We start from the raw sequence: 18,820 nt of genomic DNA on the forward strand, positions 1-18,820 counted from the left end.
ATTCTTAATAAAAACCTAAAAAGATTTAGAAAGAAAATTCATCACTTTAGATTTTATATCTTGATTTTGCCTGACACTTGAGATTTCCGCGCATGTAGAATCGGACGAAATCTAGACCCGTATACGTTTATCGCTTCAAAAACACCTTAAATATAAATATTTTTTCTTGAAAATTTGCATACACACGTAAATTTATATCTTAAATAAAAGCTTTAAACGATTTTTAAAAATATTCATTAGTTTAAATTTTATGTCTAGATTTCGCTAATTTGATTTGATTTCGCGAAATCTACTAGATTTCGCTATTCAGTCATACCGTTCATAAACGTAAGTTCGTTTAGTAAATTGGAAGTACTTCTGTTAATGAAAGAACTTTGGTTTTGCTAGAAGTATAAATAGCTCTTATATTATTTATGCAAACACTACAACTTAAATTAGTATTAAAGTTCTATAAAATAAGTTTGTATATAATGTATATATCTTTTAAAATGTTCTAACTTAAATTTATTCGCTTGGTTTTAATGAAGTAGATTATTCGGCTAAATGTTTAATATCTTTCGATTCGATTCCTTTCGTTTAGGGTACATCCAAACGAACGCATACATAAAGAATGGAAACAGAGCAACAAATTACAGATTTTGAGGCTGTTGCAAAAGATCTAGAGAATCAAGAATTGGAGGTTAGTTGCCCGATGCATTGAAAAATAACTTAATTTATATAAGGAGAAAAATAAGAGAACTTATAATAGTGTATAATTGATTGTCACACAATTCCGCGATCTGTCAATTTTTTTCATAGCTGGACGTTTTAGCCAGACACTGCTATTGATTTCCCCCATTGACTTGCATTGTAAGTCATGGCTCTCAAATTGTTTTTCAAAACATTTTTGACACAGAAACAGTTTGATATTATTCATCAAAAATTGTAAAATGTCTCTACAGTCTAAACATGATAAAGGGATGTTGTTCAGGTGCATCTCTCAGGGCCGTCGCCGGGTTCGAAAAAGTGGTCCGGCCATGGGACGTCGAAGGCGTCCCGAGAGTGCCGACGGCATGAGAGTGGGGAGAGCAGGAGAGGGGGTTTCCCCCTCTCGTAAGGGGGGTTTGGGGGGTCTCCCCGAGAAAATTTTAAGATATGGGATGCCCGTAAGTACGTTTTCCTTGCATCTTGAAAGCATTTTCCATTAAGATTTTCAGTCAATTTTATAACAGTTTTCAAGGATAACTATCCGACATTTGCCCAATGAATGTTGACCCATCTGTGAGTCTCATCAGGCGGTGGCATTAATAATGAAGGCTTTATCAAGATTCGAACTTGACAACTTGCCGTCTATGTGAGCAAACATACACACATGACAATAAGCAAGGTCATTAGTTTCATCGTAATGCAACCACGATCTATTAGTGAACCACAAAGGCTGAAAACTTCTGTTCACCGGATTTTTCCGACCAAAGGTGCGTTTCGGAAATTTAAATGTCTTAGTTTTTTGGAATTTCAGGTATGTCCATTTTGCAGCAATATGTTAAGCAACGAGTTAAGCATAGGGTTTCAGAATTTAGAGAAGATAGAAACGAAGTTTATATTTTTTTATATAGTTGAGATGTACGTAAGCATTTTATTTGATTTAAAGCAATTATTTAAGATTATTCAAAATAATTAGAAGAAATTAGCTTTCGGTTAGTTTTGTTTTATTATACCACGAAAAAACACATCTTTTCAAATTTTTTTTAAAAACATACACTATTTTTTTTCATCAAAACAATTATATAGATTATAAAAAAATGCCCTTTAGATCATACCGGATTAAAGATATATCAGATAAGCGTTTAATTATGATTAATCCAATCAAGCAGGGTCAATACTTTTGACATGAAGTGTGCCGAAGTTTTCACACCCCGCGGGCAATTATGACAGATACCGCTCGTTGCGGATAATTAGCAAGGCAATATTTCGGCACTTTCAATCTAAGCAAAAGCTGAAATTTTATGCGAAAAAACAACTGGTCATGCTCGGCCAAAAAAGTGGTCCGGCCATGGCCGGACCGGCCGGACCGCCCGCGACGGCCTTGTCTCTTTTCCATACATTCGCTACCAAGTCACTGCAGCCATCGAGTAAGTTTAACACAATTAAATTTTTGAATCTAGGTTAAAACCTTACCCTAACTTTTAGTCAGTATATTTTGGTGGTGTTTACTTACTCTATGAAATGTAACAGTCAATATTTCGTATGGAGTTTTTCACTTTGAATTTAAATTACCACAGTCAAAATACTCTTGTCTGAATTTCCAATGTTAAAACCTTCATGAAATTACCTGTAATGAATTAATTAGGACTATGGTCTACAGGTAGTAACAAAAGCAAATGTATTACAGTAAGTTAAACACTGTGACAAAAAATTAATTGTCAGTGTTTTGCCTGTATAAAAGGCAGAAGTCGCATCCTTGAATCAGGGGAACATTTAATGCTAAGCCCAAAGCACTGCCTGTATGAAGCCAGCTGAATTGAGAAAAGACTCTTGAAACAGTTGCAATCATACTCGCGATTAGATTTTGTCTGACTGTTGACTTGGGTAGTTTCTTCCCAGCAGGCATGCGACGTCGAAACGACGTCGGTTCTAAGTTGTTATTAGGTCGTGATGTCGACAACCAAAATACAACGCCTTCCCGACGTCGAAAGTGCATTATCTGTACAACGTCAGGTTTCGATGTTGTATCGACGTTGAATTTTGGTCGAAATTGTAATTGTTGCAAGTGGACCTGGTTAACCTTTTACAATAAAATTTAGTCATTTTCTTAATTAAAAAATTAATCGGAAATGGATAAAAGATGCATCGCACTTTCTCCAGGAACTGCATTCACTAGTTTACCTCCCTTGATAAAGTATGAGTCACCGCTAGGAGACGATTTTTCTGAAGTAAACATTGTACTTTTTTTCATCTTTTTTAAATTAGATATTTTTTAAACTCATTTTTATCATGAATTAAACTTAAATGGATCACAGAAACTTTAAAAATATGAAAAAAAAACTTTTTTTACTTAACGCGCCAAAAACCCACGTACTATATTCATTTCCGGTTGTAAACAACGAGAAACGAGTCAACAATTATACTTTCTAAATCCAACAAAGTTTTCACTAGAGAAATTGGAATCAAAGGAAGTTTCACATAAAAGTCCTGATTTAGAAAACTTCGATATCGACGCTTAATTATAGCTTCTAGAAGAAAACCATTATGAAAAATAGGTTGTTTACACATTGGAAACCCGACGTTGAATCGACGTTGTTTCGACGTTGTTTCGACATCGGGGTTTCGACGTCTAAAAAAACTTACATTTTCAACCAAAACACAACGTCAAATCGACGTCCTTATCCGACGTCGTATCAACGTCGTTACGACGTCGAATGCCCACTGGGTTCGCTTCATTTGTGTCAGCGGCTGAAGTTCTAGCTACAGATACATCCAAATGTTATTTGCAAAATCTTAATGTTTCTGGTTTTTTTTCACCAAGCTATTGTGTGCACAATCATGCATAATCAGAATGCAGAAAGTGATGCTAAATTTAGATGCGGGTGTACTGCAGCAATCAATATCAGGCCGGTAGAAACATGGTTGTCTTAAATTAATTTTTTTTTATCACTTTCATAAATTTGCAGCAGCAGCCTTACTAAATTATTTTTTTCATTTTCTCCTTTTGTACCGGAAAATGTTTTCATTCTCCATTTCAGGCACCAGGTGGCGTGGCAAATGCAGTTGTATATGGAAAACTGCTGTGTATATATCTACTACAGAATGACACGTATGTATTATTACAGTGTAAAGAGGTATGAATTGAGGGTTACAAGTGTGGATTGTGAGTTAGAGGTGTGGATTGAGGAATAAATGTGTAGATTTTTTATTTATTCACATTAAGAGGTATGGATTCTTGGCAAAAGGTGAAGATAGTGTGTTAGAGCTTTGATTTAGGGCAAACACATTGCATTGTAGGCTGGGTGAGTATTTAATGATGACAGTTTAAATATGAATGTCAGGTGAATTATTAGGGCCATTATGTTTAAATACTGTTTTTATGCCCCCGAAGGGAGGCATATTAGTTTTCAACTGTCCATCCGTTCATTCGTTTGTTAGTTTGTTCGTCACAACGTTAACTTTTTGCATGAAGGCACTTAACTCACGGACCACTGCACCCAGGACCTTCAAACTTCACATGCTGATAGTACTTATTAAGTACACAACCCCTACTGACTTTGGGGTCACCAGGTCAAAGGTCAAGGTCACAGGGGCCAATGTTAACTTTTTGCATGAAGGCACTTTACTGGCGAACCTCTGCACCCAAGACCTTCAGACTTCACATGCTGATAGTACTTATTGACTACACTACCCCTATTGACTTTGGGGTCATCAGGTCAAAGGTCAAGGTGTTGCGGGGGCATTTGTCACCATTAGTGACAGCTCTTGTTATACTAACTGATTGAAATACATATGTAGACTTAAATAATTCATCCTTAGTGTGTGTGCATTGTAATGAATAGTGATTTATAGATTGGAATTAGGCAAACATGAGTTTAATCTCCACAGTAGCTATCAACATGAGGGTTCATATGAAGGTAAATTGTTCATGGAAGTCAATTATATATTAAGGTAAATTACATACCAAGGTAAAATATGTGTTATAAGGTTAATTATATACATTGTATTATACTACTGTTTGCAGATCAAACTGCCCTTCCGCCTTTTTAGCTCACCTGTCACAAAGTGACAAGGTGAGCTTTTGTGATCGTGCGGTGTCCGTCGTCCGTGCGTCCGTCCGTAAACTTTTGCTTGTGACCACTCTAGAGGTCACATTTTTCATGGGATCTTTATGAAAGTTGGTCAGAATGTTCATCTTGATGATATCTAGGTCAAGTTCGAAACTGGGTCACGTGCCATCAAAAACTAGGTCAGTAGGTCTAAAAATAGAAAATCCTTGTGACCTCTCAAAGGCCATATATTTCACAAGATCTTCATGAAAATTAGTCAGAATGTTCACCTTGATGATATCTAGTCAAGTTTGAAACTGGGTCACGTTCCATCAAAAACTAGTCAGTAGGTCTAAAAATAGAAAAACCTTGTGACCTCTCTAGAGGCCAAAATATTCACAAGATCTCATGAAAATTGGTCAGAATGTCACCTTGATGATATCTAGGTCAAGTTCGAAACTGGGTCATGTGCCATTAAAACTAGGTCAGTAGGTCAAATATTATAGAAAAACCTTGTGACCTCTCTAAAGGCCATATTTTTCATTGGATCGGTATGAAAGTTGGTCTGAATGTTCATCTTGATGATATCTAGGTCAAGTTCGAAACTGGGTCACCTGCGGTCAAAAACTAGGTCAGTAGGTCGAAAAATAGAAAAACCTTGTGACCTCTCTAGAGGCCATATATTTCATGAGATCTCATGAAAATTTGGGTCAGAAGTTCAATTGATGATATCAAGGTCAAGTTCGAAAGTGGGTCACGTGCCGTCAAAAACTAGGTCAGTAGGTCAAAATAATAGAAAAACCTTGTGACCTCTCTAGAGGCCTATATTCACAAGATCTTCATGAAAATTGGTCAGAATGTTCATCTTGATGATATCTAGGTCAAGTTCGAAACTGGGTCACGTTCCTTCAAAAACTAGGTCATAGGTCTAAAAATAGAAAAAACCTTGTGACCTCTCTAGAGGCCAAATATTTCACAAGATCTTCATGAAAATTGGTCAGAATGTTCACCTTGATGATATCTAGGTCAAGTTCGAAACAGGGTCACGTGCCGTCAAAAACTAGGTCAGTAGGTCAAATAATAGAAAAACCTTGTGACCTCTCTAAAGGCCATATTTTTCATGGGATCTGTATGAAAGTTGGTCAGAAAGTTCATCTTGATGATATCTAGGTCAAGTTCGAAACTGGGTCACCTGCGGTCAAAAACTAGGTCAGTAGGGCTAAAAATAGAAAAACCTTGTGACCACTCTAGAGGCCATAATTTTCATGGGGTCTGTATGAAAATTGGTCTGAATTTTCATCTTTATGATATGTAGGTCAAATTTGAAACTGGGTCAACTGCTATCAAAAACTAGGTCAGTAGGTCTAAAATTATTAAAATCTTTTGACCTCTCTAGAGGCCATATTTTTCAATGGATCTTCATGAAAATTGATCTGAATATTCACCTTGATGATATCTAGGTCAGTTTCAAAACTGGGTCACGTGCGGTCAAAAAGCTAGGCCAGTAGGTATAAAAATAGAAAAACCTTGTGACCTCTCTAGAGGCCATATTTTTCATGAGATCTTCATGAAAATTAGTGAGAATGTTCACCTTGATGATATCTATATAAAGTTCAAAACAGGGTCACGTACCTTCGAAAACTAGGTCAATAGGTCAAATAATAGAAAAACCTTGTGACCTCTCTAGAGACCATATTTTTCAATGGATCTTCATGAAAATTGGTCAGAATTTTTATCTTGATAATATCTAAGTCAAGATCAAAACTGGGTCACATGAGCTCAAAAACTAGGTCACTATGTCAAATAATAGAAAAAAGGACGTCATACTCAAAACTGGGTCATGTGGGAAGAGGTGAGCGATTCAGGACCATCATGGTCCTCTTGTTTTAAATTGATACACTTTTACCTTTACATCACAAAAGCAGCACTGCTGAAGCTATTTTTGGATCTCGTCTATACAGGTAACTCCGCCTTTCCGATACGAGTAAAAATACACTGAATGAACTTGTTTACATTGGCTACATGACTGAGAATTTTACAAGATGAAATGCTGATTTAAATACTGTTGGAACGGGTGTTTAACTGGAATGTAACAGATGTACTAGATCTAATCTTCATTTAAAACTTTAATGAATCTTGCCACAATGCACACTACATTTAGGTAGCATGGATGTGAAAAAAGAGACACCCTCTTACACATTACAGGCATTTTTCTGCCTAAATTTCAGAACTTTTTGCTGTAGACTTTTCTTTTAAATAATGTATCCGTGTTCAGTTTTCACAATAATTATAAAACACGACTGACTCGTGGTCGAGTTGTTGGATTCGCTCATCATTGATTGAAGGGCATAAGTTCGATTCGCCTCTTTAGTTGAAAAAAGTCGGCAATTTCTTACAGAATATGTGAGTCTTAGTCTAACTAATTTGACGCGATCCTAGGAAACAGTTATGAGTTATTTTCTCCACTTGAAAGAAATTGTCATCGCTAGATTTGAGTTTAAATGCTGATTTTGTTGCGAACATGAGATAAATTCAAATAAAACTTACATGTATCAAAAAGTAGTCCAAATAATTGTACTCAAGAGCTTAGTATATTGTTATATTTTTTGACTGGTCGACATCCCCTTTAGCTAGACAACGTAAAATATCAAAATGTAAAATCGGTCCACCCGAGGTCTCATTATTTAGACTAATCAAAAGTGGGATTCAGTTCCTCATTAATTTATGTAAAAATTATCATAATTACCCTTAACATGATTAATGTTACACATATGTGCAAGCGATAAAACCAGTAACTTTACATGACAGTGTACTGTGATTTATCCTCAATTATTTTGGTCCTTTTAGATTGACCATCACAAATAAAAGTCGAATTATTTTGACTTTTGTGAGTCTATAACTGGTTCTTTCCATGAACGAAGACAAGGCTTATCAAACATCTGTATGTAAACAACTGAAATAGTATTTAAACAACTTCAAATAAATATTAGATAAATTCACATACTTGTAAATCCCACCAAAAAATAAAATAAAAAACTAGATCTATAATGGAGATAGATTTGCGTTAGTTAAGCTATGGAAGATTCTGCAGAAGTTTTAATATCAAATAAATCAGTCTTTATGGATATGACAATTAGATCTACCAAGGTAAAATATGTGTAGCTTGAATGTTCAATGATACCTTTCTATAAAACCTTACATACCTTGCGTGGTTGGAAATTTCGTTCATAATAATTGTCATAACAAACAAAAAACACTGTTTTCATTTGAAGGTAGTTGAAACATTCTATATTCTACTTTCAAAACAACATATCCATTATCACCTTATTGCACTTTACAATGTATGCAAGTACGGCGATACTTCAAAGATAGAGTCAGAGCGCGCGCTTTGTGTGACTTCAAGATAAAGAAAAAAAAGGACGCATTCAACTCTTTTACGACAAGGTGAATGAATGAGGCGAGGTTAACTTGTCAGGATTATTAGCTTCAGCTTCACCATTTTTGTGACGTAAACATGCAACTCTATCGATTTCAAAAATGTTGAAGGGGCAGTTTGATCTGCGAACAGTGGTAAATTAAGATAAAACATGTATCAAGATGGATTATTTGTCAAGGTAATTTATACATTAAGGTAAATTGTATAATAAGGTAAATTGTATTTTAAGGTAAATTATATATAGAGGTAAATTACATATTAAGGTAAATTACTTATTAAGGTAAATTATATGTTGTGGTAAATTGCATATAAAGGTAAATTATATATCTAGGAAAAAGATATATCAAAGTAAATTTTACATTATCAGTTTAAGGTAAATTATGCATCAAGAATAAATTATATTTCAAGGTAAATGATATATGAAGGTAAATCATGTATTAAGGTAAATTATCTGTAAGGGTAAATCATGAATCATGGTAAATTATATATAAAGGTAAGTCATGTAAATTACATATCAAGGTGAATTATATATGAAGTTAAATCATGTAAATTATATATGAAGGTAAATCATGTATTAAGGTGAATTATATATCAAGGTAAATCATGTAAATTATATGTATGAAGGTAAATCATGTATTAAGGTAAATCAGACTTTTGTTGTTATGTAAGTTTACCTAATTGCTTAAGTTCTGTTTAAAAGGTTGTATTTATGAACAATCAAGTTCTGCAAAACTACTTTAATTTCATTTCATTATTTCAGATGTAATGCAAAATTTCTGTGGAAGAGGATTCCACAACAAGTGAAAACCGTAAGTGTTTTTTTCTACTGTTTCCATTTTTTTCAGGAGTAATTCTTGATTTTTTTTTCTTTTTAGCTCACCTGAGCAATGCTCTGATTGCTCGATGTCCGTTGTCGATCAGTTGTCTGTCTGGTGTCCGTTAACATTTAGCTTGTGTTTGAAATAGAGGCTGTATGTTTATGCCCCCGGCATCTACTGATGCGGGAGGCATATAGTGATCGTCCTGTCCGTCCGTACGAGGTTAACCAAATGGGACCGTTTCGTCTAGCATCAATACCCCTTACTAGAATGACTTGATACTAATGCAGGTGTAACCTGTGACCATTCCCCATCTTCAGACATCACCTGACCTCAGTTTGACCTTGACCTCATTTTGGACTTAGGTTGCTTTATATGGGCCATCTCTTGGTTAACCAAATGGAACCGTTTCGTCTAGCATCAATAACGCTTACAAGAATGAATGGATACTAATACAGATGTAACCTGTGACCATTCCTCATCTTGAAACATCACCTGACCTCAGTTTGACCTTGACCTCGTTTTGGACTTAGGTTGCTTTGTATCGACAAGGATGCCACCGGGGGCATCAAGCTTTTATTGAACGCAGCTTCTTGTTCAACTGATCTTCAGGAAATTTGGTTAGAATGATTGCCTTGATGAAGTCTAGGTTGAGTTCGAATATGAGTCATCTGGGTTCAAAAACTAGGTCACTAGGGCAGATCAAAGAAAAACCTTGTGTATGCGATAGAGGCTATATTTTTCAATTGATCTTCATGAAATTTGGTAAGAATAATTGCCTTGATATAATTTAGGTCGAGTTCGAATATGGGTTATCTGGGCTCTAAAAGTAGGTCACTAGGTCAAATTAAAGAAAAACATTTTGTATGCGATAGAGGCTTTATTTTTAATTGATCTTCATGAAATTTGGTCAGAATGATTGCGTTGATGAAATCTAGGTCGAGTTTGAATATTGGTCATCTGGGATCAAAAAGTAGGTCACTAGGTCTAATCAAAGAAAAACCTTGAGTATGTGATAGAGGCTGTATTTTTCATTGATCTTCCTGACATTTGGTCAGAATGATTGCCTTGATGAAATCTAGGTCAAGTTTGAAAATGGGTCATCTGGGGTCAAAAAATAGGTCACTAGGTCAAATCAAAGAAAAACTTTGTGTATGCGATAGAAGCTGTATTTTTTAATTGATTTTCATAAAGTTTGGTCAGAATGTACTACTTTTTCTTATCTTGCAGAATTGAATGAAACATGTTTTGGAAACATTGGGTTTAAATTTTGACTGAAATATAAAGAATTTTAACCCTTATCATGATTTTGATAAAAACCCCTTTGAACAGTTAATGGACTGTCTAAATTGCAAGTAGGGCAAGGTCATTGTAGAAATTTAGTAGGGTAAGGGGATAAAGTTTTGTATACATAATTTTTTGCTTTCTGTTTTCAGGGCAGTCCAGAATTAGCTCAGGTATGGGCTGTGGGACAGAAAATGTGGCAGAGAGATTTTCCTGGCATGTATGAAGCTCTGCAAAAAGACTGGACAGAACCATACAAAGATATTATGACAGCAGTGTTAGGTGGGTAATATTGGAAACTGTACAATGTTATACTTTTGGTCTACTTTTTCATATAGAATTTAATTCCATACACCTATGTGTAGAATTTCATCATGTACACTTCTAACTGTAGAATTTGTTCTCCACCTCTGATTGTGAGGAAGTTGGCAGTTACTTGTGGAGAACAGGTTTGTACTGGTATAGAATCCAGGAACACAGATTAGGCTAACTGCCCACCATTTCATAACTGAAGTGTTGCTGAAAAACGTCGTTAAACCCAAAACAAACAAATTTTGTAAATGTACTAAAACCGAGTCTGCTGTTACATGTATTTTACTTGGTTGCATTTTTTGGTTCCAAATATCTTCTTACAGATCCTGATATTTAAAATATTGCATTTCACAAGAGAAAGTAATTATATATATATGGTAAAAGCAAGATTCAGGCTGAGTAGTAAATGTCATTAAATTTTGAAAAAGGGTTTGTGACACTATATTGATTTGGAAATATTGCTTTTGCAATTCAATTTTGTACCTAGTTCCAATTTATTTGTCATTTAATTTATATAAAATACCACTTTCGCAGAATAAAATTCAGGAAATTTTGAGAGGAAACCATTCTTATGTCCCAGTCACACATACGGCGCGGATAGCTACGTCTAGCTACGGATAGAAACGTAGTAGTCCGTATTGATCCGTACCTGGGCTGTACGGATTGGTACGAACTGATACGAATTACTACTATAAGGTACGCCTCAGGTACAGATTGATACGGATTACTATGTTTCTATCCGTGGCTAGACGTAGCTATCCGCGCCTTATGTGTGACTGGGGTATTACCAACAAAACTGTGAACAAATTACTTTAAAATCAATGGCAGCTGTTGTAAATAAAATTGAAATCCTGAAGACTTTACCTAGATTTGGCAGTGACATTTTCTTAAGGTTTCATGAAAGTGTATTATAGGTTAAACGTCTTTAAAATTATCTATCACATTGTGTTTAGGGAAATTTTCTGATTTTAAAGGCAGTTAAAGATAACCCTTGTCATGCTGGACACAACTGATTCTGCCTTTGTGACCAGTGTAGATCTTGATCAGCCTGGACATCCCTGCCGTCTGATCAAGATCTGCACTGTTCGCAATTTAGTCAGTATTTTTAGCTCACCTGTCACAAAGTGACAAGGTGAGCTTTTGTGATCGCGTGGCGTCCGTCGTCCGTCGTCCGTCCGTCCGTCCGTGCGTGCGTTCGTGCGTAAACTTTTGCTTGTGACCACTCTAGAGGTCACATTTTTCATGGGATCTTTATGAAAGTTGGTCAGAATGTTCATCTTGATGATATCTAGGTCAAGTTCGAAACTGGGTCACGTGCCGTCAAAAACTAGGTCAGTAGGTCTAAAAATAGAAAAACCTTGTGACCTCTCTAGAGGCCATATTTTTCAAGAGACCTTCATGAAAATTGGTCAGAATGTTCACCTTGATGATATCTAGGTCAAGTTCGAAACTGGGTCACGTGCCATCAAAAACTAGGTCAGTAGGTCTAAAAATAGAAAAACCTTGTGACCTCTCTAGAGGCCATATTTCTCAATGGATCTTCATGAAAATTAGTCAAAATGTTCACCTTGATGATATCTAGGTCAAGTTCGAAACTGGGTCACATGCCGTCAAAAACTAGGTCAGTAGATCTAAAAATAGAAAAACCTTGTGACCTCTCTAGAGGCCATATTTTTCATGAGATCTTCATGAAAATTGGTCAGAATGTTCACCTTGATGATATCTAGGTCAAGTTCGAAACTGGGTCACGTGCCGTCAAAAACTAGGTCAGTAGGTCTAAAAATAGAAAAACCTTGTGACCTCTCTAGAGGCCATATTTCTCAATGGATCTTCATGAAAATTGGTCAGAATGTTCACCTTGATGATATCTAGGTCATGTTCGAAACTGGGTCACATGCGGTCAAAAACTAGGTCAGTAGGTCTAAAAATAGAAAAACCTTGTGACCTCTGTAGAGGCCATATTTCTCAATGGATCTTCATGAAAATTGGTGAGAATGTTCACCTTGATGATATCTAGGTCAGGTTTGAAACTGGGTTACGTGCGGTCAAAAACTAGGTCAGTAGGTCGAAAAATAGAAAAACCTTGTTACGTCTCTAGAGGCCATGTTTCTCAATGGATCTTCATGAAAATTGATCAGAATTTCCTCTTGATGATATCTAGGCCAAGTATGAAACTGGGTCACGTGCGTCAAAAACTAGGTCAGTAGGTCGAAAATAGAAAAACTTTTTGACCTCTCTAGAGGCCATATTTTTCATGAGATCTTCATGAAAATTGGTGAGAATGTTCACCTTGATGATATCTAGGTCAGATTCAGAAGTGGGTCACGTGCCTTCAAAAACTAGGTCATTAGGTCAAATAATAGTAAAACCTTGTGACCTCTCTAGAGGTCATATTTTTCAATGGATCTTCATGAAAATTGGTCAGAATTTTTTATCTTGATGATATCTAGGTCACATGTGCTCAAAAACTAGGTCACTATGTCAAATAATAGAAATAACGACGTCGTACTCAGTTCAACACTGGGTCATGTGGGGATAGGTGAGCGATTCAGGACCATCATGGTCCTCTTGTTTTTGGTAAGCACCCCTTTTAACAGTCAGGGGTACTGTCCAAATTGAAAGTTGGACAAGTTTATTATAGAAATTTAGCAGGTTAAGGGTTAAAGAAGAAGAACAGAAATGATCAGATTCCTGGATATTTGCATTTTTAGCTCGACTATTCATAGAATAGTAGAGCTATTGGACTCGCCCATGCGTCCGCATCTGCGTCCGCGTCCCCGTCCCGATTTGGTTAAGTTTTGTATGTAAGCTGGTATCTCAGCAACCACGTGTGGGAATGGATTGAAACTTCACACACTTATTCACTGTGATAAACTGACTTACATTGCACAGGTCCCATAACTCTATTTTGCTTTTTTACAAAATTATGCCCCTTTTTTGACTTAGAAATTTTTGGTTAAGGTTTTGTATGTAAGCTGGTATCTCAGTAACCACTTGTGGGAATGGATTGAAACTTCACACACTTATTCACTGTGATAAACTGACTTACATTGCACAGGTCCATAACTCTATTTTGCTTTTTTACAAAATTATGCCCCTTTTTCGACTTAGAATTTTTTGGTTAAGGTTTTGTATGTAAGCTGGTATCTCAGTACTCACTAATGGGAATGGATTGAAACTTCACACACTTGTTCACTGTCATGATCTGACATGCACAAAGCAGGTTCCATAACTCTATTTTGCTTTTTTACAAAATTATGCCCCTTTTTTGACTTAGAATTTTTTGGTTAAGGTTTTGTATGTAAGCTGGTATCTCAGTATCCACTTATGGGAAAGGATTGAAACTTCACACACTTGTTCACTGTCATGATATGACATGCAGTGCAAAGGGTCAATAACTCAACTTTGCATTTTACAAAATTATGAACCTTTTTAAACTTAGGAGTTTTGGGTTAAATTCTTATATGTAAGCTGGTATCTCAGTACCCTCTAATGGGAATGGATTGAAACTTCACACACTTGTCCACTGTCATGAGCTGATAAGCACTATGCAGGTTCCATAACCCTATTTTGTTTTTTTTAAATTATGCCCCTTTTTCGACTTTCGTATTCATTCAATCGACAAGGCTGTTGAATAGTCGAGCGTTGCTGTCCTCCGACAGCTCTTGTTGCATATTTGTAGAGGCAACACGGAAGCGAGCATTTGGTTTAGTAGCACAAGCTTATTCTTCAATTAATGCAGAGGAGTTTGCTGCCTACATGGGTATGCCCATCAATGATGCTGTTAAAGGTATGTGATTTGTTTGGGAATTTTCAAAACAAGATGTGACTTTCTATATAATTATCAGCCACAAGTAATAAATCTGAAGATTGGAGTTGAAAAATATATAAACTCCGACTTCAGTAGAATTATTCACTTTGTATCTTACGGAATGTTTTCTTTAAATTCCAAGGGGACTTTCTTTAGAGAAAATTTAACAGTTTTTAGAGAAAATATATCTATTTTTGGGTAGAAAAAGCAGCCTGTATTCGTCTGTAAAAAACAGCATAAAAAGTCACTGATGGTTTATTTACTAAAGGGGAATAATCAGCATTTGACACTATATCTGCAGTCAAATTATAGGCTGATCATGGTCTGCACTGTTCGATATTCTGTCAGTAAATTTTAAGTCAACACCCCTATAAATAATAAATGGTACTGCCCAAATTGAATAATAGTCTATTTTGGAAATTTAGCAGGTTAAAGGTTAAGAGACCACTTTTTGCTCATCCATTAGGTGGCCTCTAAATTCAAGATTTACTGTTTTTAGAAAGATTTAAATTGAAACATATAAACTGGTAAAAATTTCGGAAAATTAGACTACAAGCAAAAAAAAAGATAGCACAATTTAAATATCAGTTTATGAAAGTGTAGTCATTTTGGGAACATTGACGTCTTTGTTCTTTCCTTATATAGGCATAACCAAAAAAGTTTACTTTTAAGTTTTCTTGCTCCTCCTCTGATCTGGAACTTAGGCGTAAATTGCCTGACTTTGCTGAGCTTTTGTTCAACTTAACAGTATTATTATTATAGTTATTATACCAGATTTATATAGCGCCCTGTTCATGATGAACAAAGGTGCTTTACATATAGCAAACGCAGCCACAGAGGGTGCAAAATTCATCCTCTACTAGTACAGACACAGAGCGATCTAACCAGAGGGACGGAGTGAGATAAAGCCTTCAGAACAGATAGAGAGAAATCCTTTGTAGATCTATACAGACTTGCCTGGCTATCTTAGCCTAGCTCTTTGCGAATAGGCAGTCTGGTTCTTTAATGTGCCCGGTGTATATCACCGATACATGTGAAGCCGTCTTTCCTTGGATGAACAAGTACAGGCCTCTTAAGTTAGGTGGGAGCATCTCAGAAATTTCCAGTGCCTGGACTGGGATTCAAACCTCAGACCTCTGGACAGTCAAGCGTGTTACCACTAGACCACCGGCCCACTACAATATAACAACTTCAGTTGAACCTTGTATCATCAACCCCTCCATCAGTTTTCATTCATTTCAAATGAAACTTAGTATACATCATCGAAGTGAAGTGGATATGCACATTTTGATGTGATTTTCATGTCCAATTACATTTTTTATTTTATTTAGTTTGTGTAGTGTTCAGCCTGATTTAGACTAAGAAAATTTCAATATATTTCAGCTGCACAGAATGAAGGCTGGCAGGCAGATCCAAATACAAGATTAGTAACTCCTAAAAAGATAGGTATGTATTATGCATTTTTTTTATTCAAGGGTAAAATTTTCATCTAGGATAAAGTAGAAAATTACAAAGAAAGGGCTGAAGATTCTTGGGGAAAGATTTTTACTTTGAATACTTTGACTTTAGAGCTAACTGTTTGCTCCAGCTTTGACATATATGACAAAGTCAAGTTATTTGGTTGAGTTTTTATAAGTATACATTTCATGCATTTCAAGGGCTGATTGAATAACTGCTGTAGTGATTTTAAATTAACCTTACATACAAGTTCCTACTATTTAATGTAAAGTCGGCTTTGTTATTTAGTGGTCATTTCATCAAGATCTTAATCTTTTTTTTCTAAAAAAAAAACACACAAAAATCCTGTGAGATGATCTCATTGCAGTGTGAATTTTCAATATAATGAGATCATTATTCTAATATTGGAAAATTATGTCCATTTTCATCAAAACACTTCATTGCCATAACCTTTACAAAACCTTAGCAAAAGATAGGCCCCAAGAGAGGAGTGCCACCATATTTGTTATGCTATTTTATCTTTAGAAGTTCCCAGTATCCAAATGATATAACAGATTGTTGTCGCACTTTATTCACAATTTCTGAATCATTGGGTGCACAGAAGGTCTAAATTTTACTGTTGGTCTTGTAACCTCTTCACCATGTTTTACTGTCATTAAAACATGTTTACATCAAAAATAAAGTACAACTCTGATTTATTTTAATGTACAAAATCTGAAGTCCAAGAATTCATGTCCCCATGAAATTACTGTTTATGTTCAAACTTTGATATTTTATGGCCATGAAATTATTTTGTTTGTATATAAGCTTATTTATAGTCACCACCGGTAACCCATATGGACGACGTCTCCAGAAGATTTAGAAATGTTAGTAGGAGGACAGTGCAAGATACAGAGGATGCTCCAATTCAAGAAGCTTCCTATCCCAATGTTAGTAATGTTAGCTCTAAAGCCATGAAATGAAATGATTTCACAGTAATATTTATTTCCTTTTTCAGCTCCGCCTTCAGATCCAGTTTTAGCCAATGAACAGCAACTATCAGTACTAACAGACTATGTATCATTCCTTGAAAGCTGATCATTTATTGTGTTTATATGTTGGAGAATGTAAAAAAACTTTCGAAGAACCACAGACTGAGAGTGATGCATGTTTTGTGCATTCCATATGCTTCCACAGCAAGATTGTGTTTCATTGAAATTAATTATTTCTATTTCATATGATTTAATCATAATTTAGTGAGTAAAATATTACAGATATAAATACGCAGTTCCCTTTAAAATATCACTTATTCATTGAAGTAGAGATGTGACTCTGGAAAATTAATTTTTATTTTCCTGCTTTGAAGTTTGGTAGTTACCATACAAGAAAGTACCGACTTGAGTGAGAAAATGTTTGCTTACTGATATTCGCCATTGTTTTATTTTTACTAATATTTGCAAATAATAATACTCATGAATACAAAATGTGCATGAAAATTATTTGTGACGGCAATATAAGGCTGCTTACCTTGAAGTCCCGAAATAAAACCTTGTTAGTAAAAATCGCCCAATATACAATGTGGAAATCATATTTGCGATAAGCAGACGATAAAATATGTATAGGTTTAATGACAATTCCAGTTGTATTCTATTCTGTACACCACGTATCATATTTAAAGTAGTCATGTGATCTTGTTTTGACTTGGCAGTGATGTAACAGTTATTGTTAATAAAACAAGAAAAACATGTGAGTTGTTCATGTATTTGCTACAAAACTAAATTAACTGTGAGGAATAACAAGTCCAGTCATTATACACTGAAGTATATGGTGGCAATATTGGAGTAGGGATATGTCTGTCCATTTGTCTGTCTGTCCTGTTTGCTCCATATGTTCTTAACTGCTGGGATGATTTAGCATTAATTGTTAATAGCATTAGGACGACTTGCATAAATCAAAACCCAGGTCAGTATGTCCAGGGTCAAGGTCACTTTTGGAGGACAAAGGTCAAATAGTTTAACTTTGTGTCTGCTTCATATTGTTTAAACTGAATGGAAGATTTTCATAAAACCCAACATCATTTTGTAAACCTCACTAAGACTATATGCAGAGTGCACAACCCAGGTCACTAGGACCAAGGTTAAGGTCACACAGAGGGTAGTGGTCAAATAGCTTAATTTGTTTCTGCTCTGTATCTTCTAAATGGCTGCAAAGATTTTTAGCTTGACTATACAAAGTATGGAGAGCTGTCCCACTCAACACGGCGTCTGCGTCCTTCCGCGTCTGCCCCTAGGTTACAGTTTTGAAGCACTTTCTCTTTATCTCTGTAATTACTTTATGGATTTTTTTCAAATTTAAAATAGTTATTCCTCATCATCACGCACATGATATGGCACAAGGGCCATAACTCTCACACCAATATTTCATTAATTATCCCCATTTTTATTTAGAATTTCAGGTTAAAGTTTTGATGCACTGGTATTACTAAGTGTAATTGATTCAAACTGAAAGTAAGTTGTTCCACATCATCTCCCACATATATACAAAACATACATAATAAATAATCATATATTGAAATGAAAAGAACAGCAAGTGGGTTGGACTTGAAGTTATGCCAACATTATAACCAGTCCTCTCAAGGTCAATAACACTGGTACCAGTATTTCATGAATTATCCCCCCTTCTACTTAGAATTTCAGGTTAAAGTTTTGATGCACTTCCACACTATCTCAGTTATTACTAAATGGATTTGGTTCAAACTTAAAATAGTTATTCAACATCATCACTCACATCATATGACATAAAGGCCATAACTCTTGCACCAATATTTCATGAATTATCCCCCCTTTTTACTTAGAATTTCAGGTTAAAGTTTGGATGCACTTTCACTCTATCATGGTTATTACTAAATGGATTTTATTCAAACTTAAAATAGTTGTTCTACCTTATCACCCACATCATATGACAAAAGGTGCATAACTCTGGCACCAAA

The 18,820-nt window shown here is 35.5% G+C and overlaps 1 protein-coding gene across 1 annotated transcript; it reads left to right on the plus strand.

Annotated features, from left to right (window-relative positions):
- Window positions 1-580: 580 nt before the first annotated feature.
- Window positions 581-17,578, plus strand: LOC123538681 (COP9 signalosome complex subunit 8-like). The gene is made up of 7 exons (XM_045322969.2): window positions 581-679; window positions 3,723-3,793; window positions 8,930-8,978; window positions 10,424-10,553; window positions 14,266-14,373; window positions 15,778-15,840; window positions 16,850-17,578. The coding sequence occupies exons 1-7, from the start codon at window positions 611-613 to the stop codon at window positions 16,927-16,929; spliced, it is 570 nt and encodes a 189-aa protein (XP_045178904.2). The 5' UTR covers window positions 581-610; the 3' UTR covers window positions 16,930-17,578.
- The last annotated feature ends 1,242 nt before the right edge of the window (window positions 17,579-18,820 follow it).

This window comes from Mercenaria mercenaria, chromosome 18, assembly GCF_021730395.1.
Source record: "Mercenaria mercenaria strain notata chromosome 18, MADL_Memer_1, whole genome shotgun sequence".
NCBI lineage: Eukaryota > Metazoa > Mollusca > Bivalvia > Venerida > Veneridae > Mercenaria > Mercenaria mercenaria.

Excerpts from the sequence above, each read along its gene's own strand:
- LOC123538681 (XM_045322969.2), top strand. The coding sequence starts at position 611 with ATGGAAACAGAGCAACAAATTACAGATTTTGAGGCTGTTGCAAAAGAT. Across the intron at positions 8,979-10,423 it reads TTCCACAACAAGTGAAAACC|GGCAGTCCAGAATTAGCTCA; the intron begins GTAAGTGTTTTT and ends TTCTGTTTTCAG. Across the intron at positions 14,374-15,777 it reads CATCAATGATGCTGTTAAAG|CTGCACAGAATGAAGGCTGG; the intron begins GTATGTGATTTG and ends AATATATTTCAG.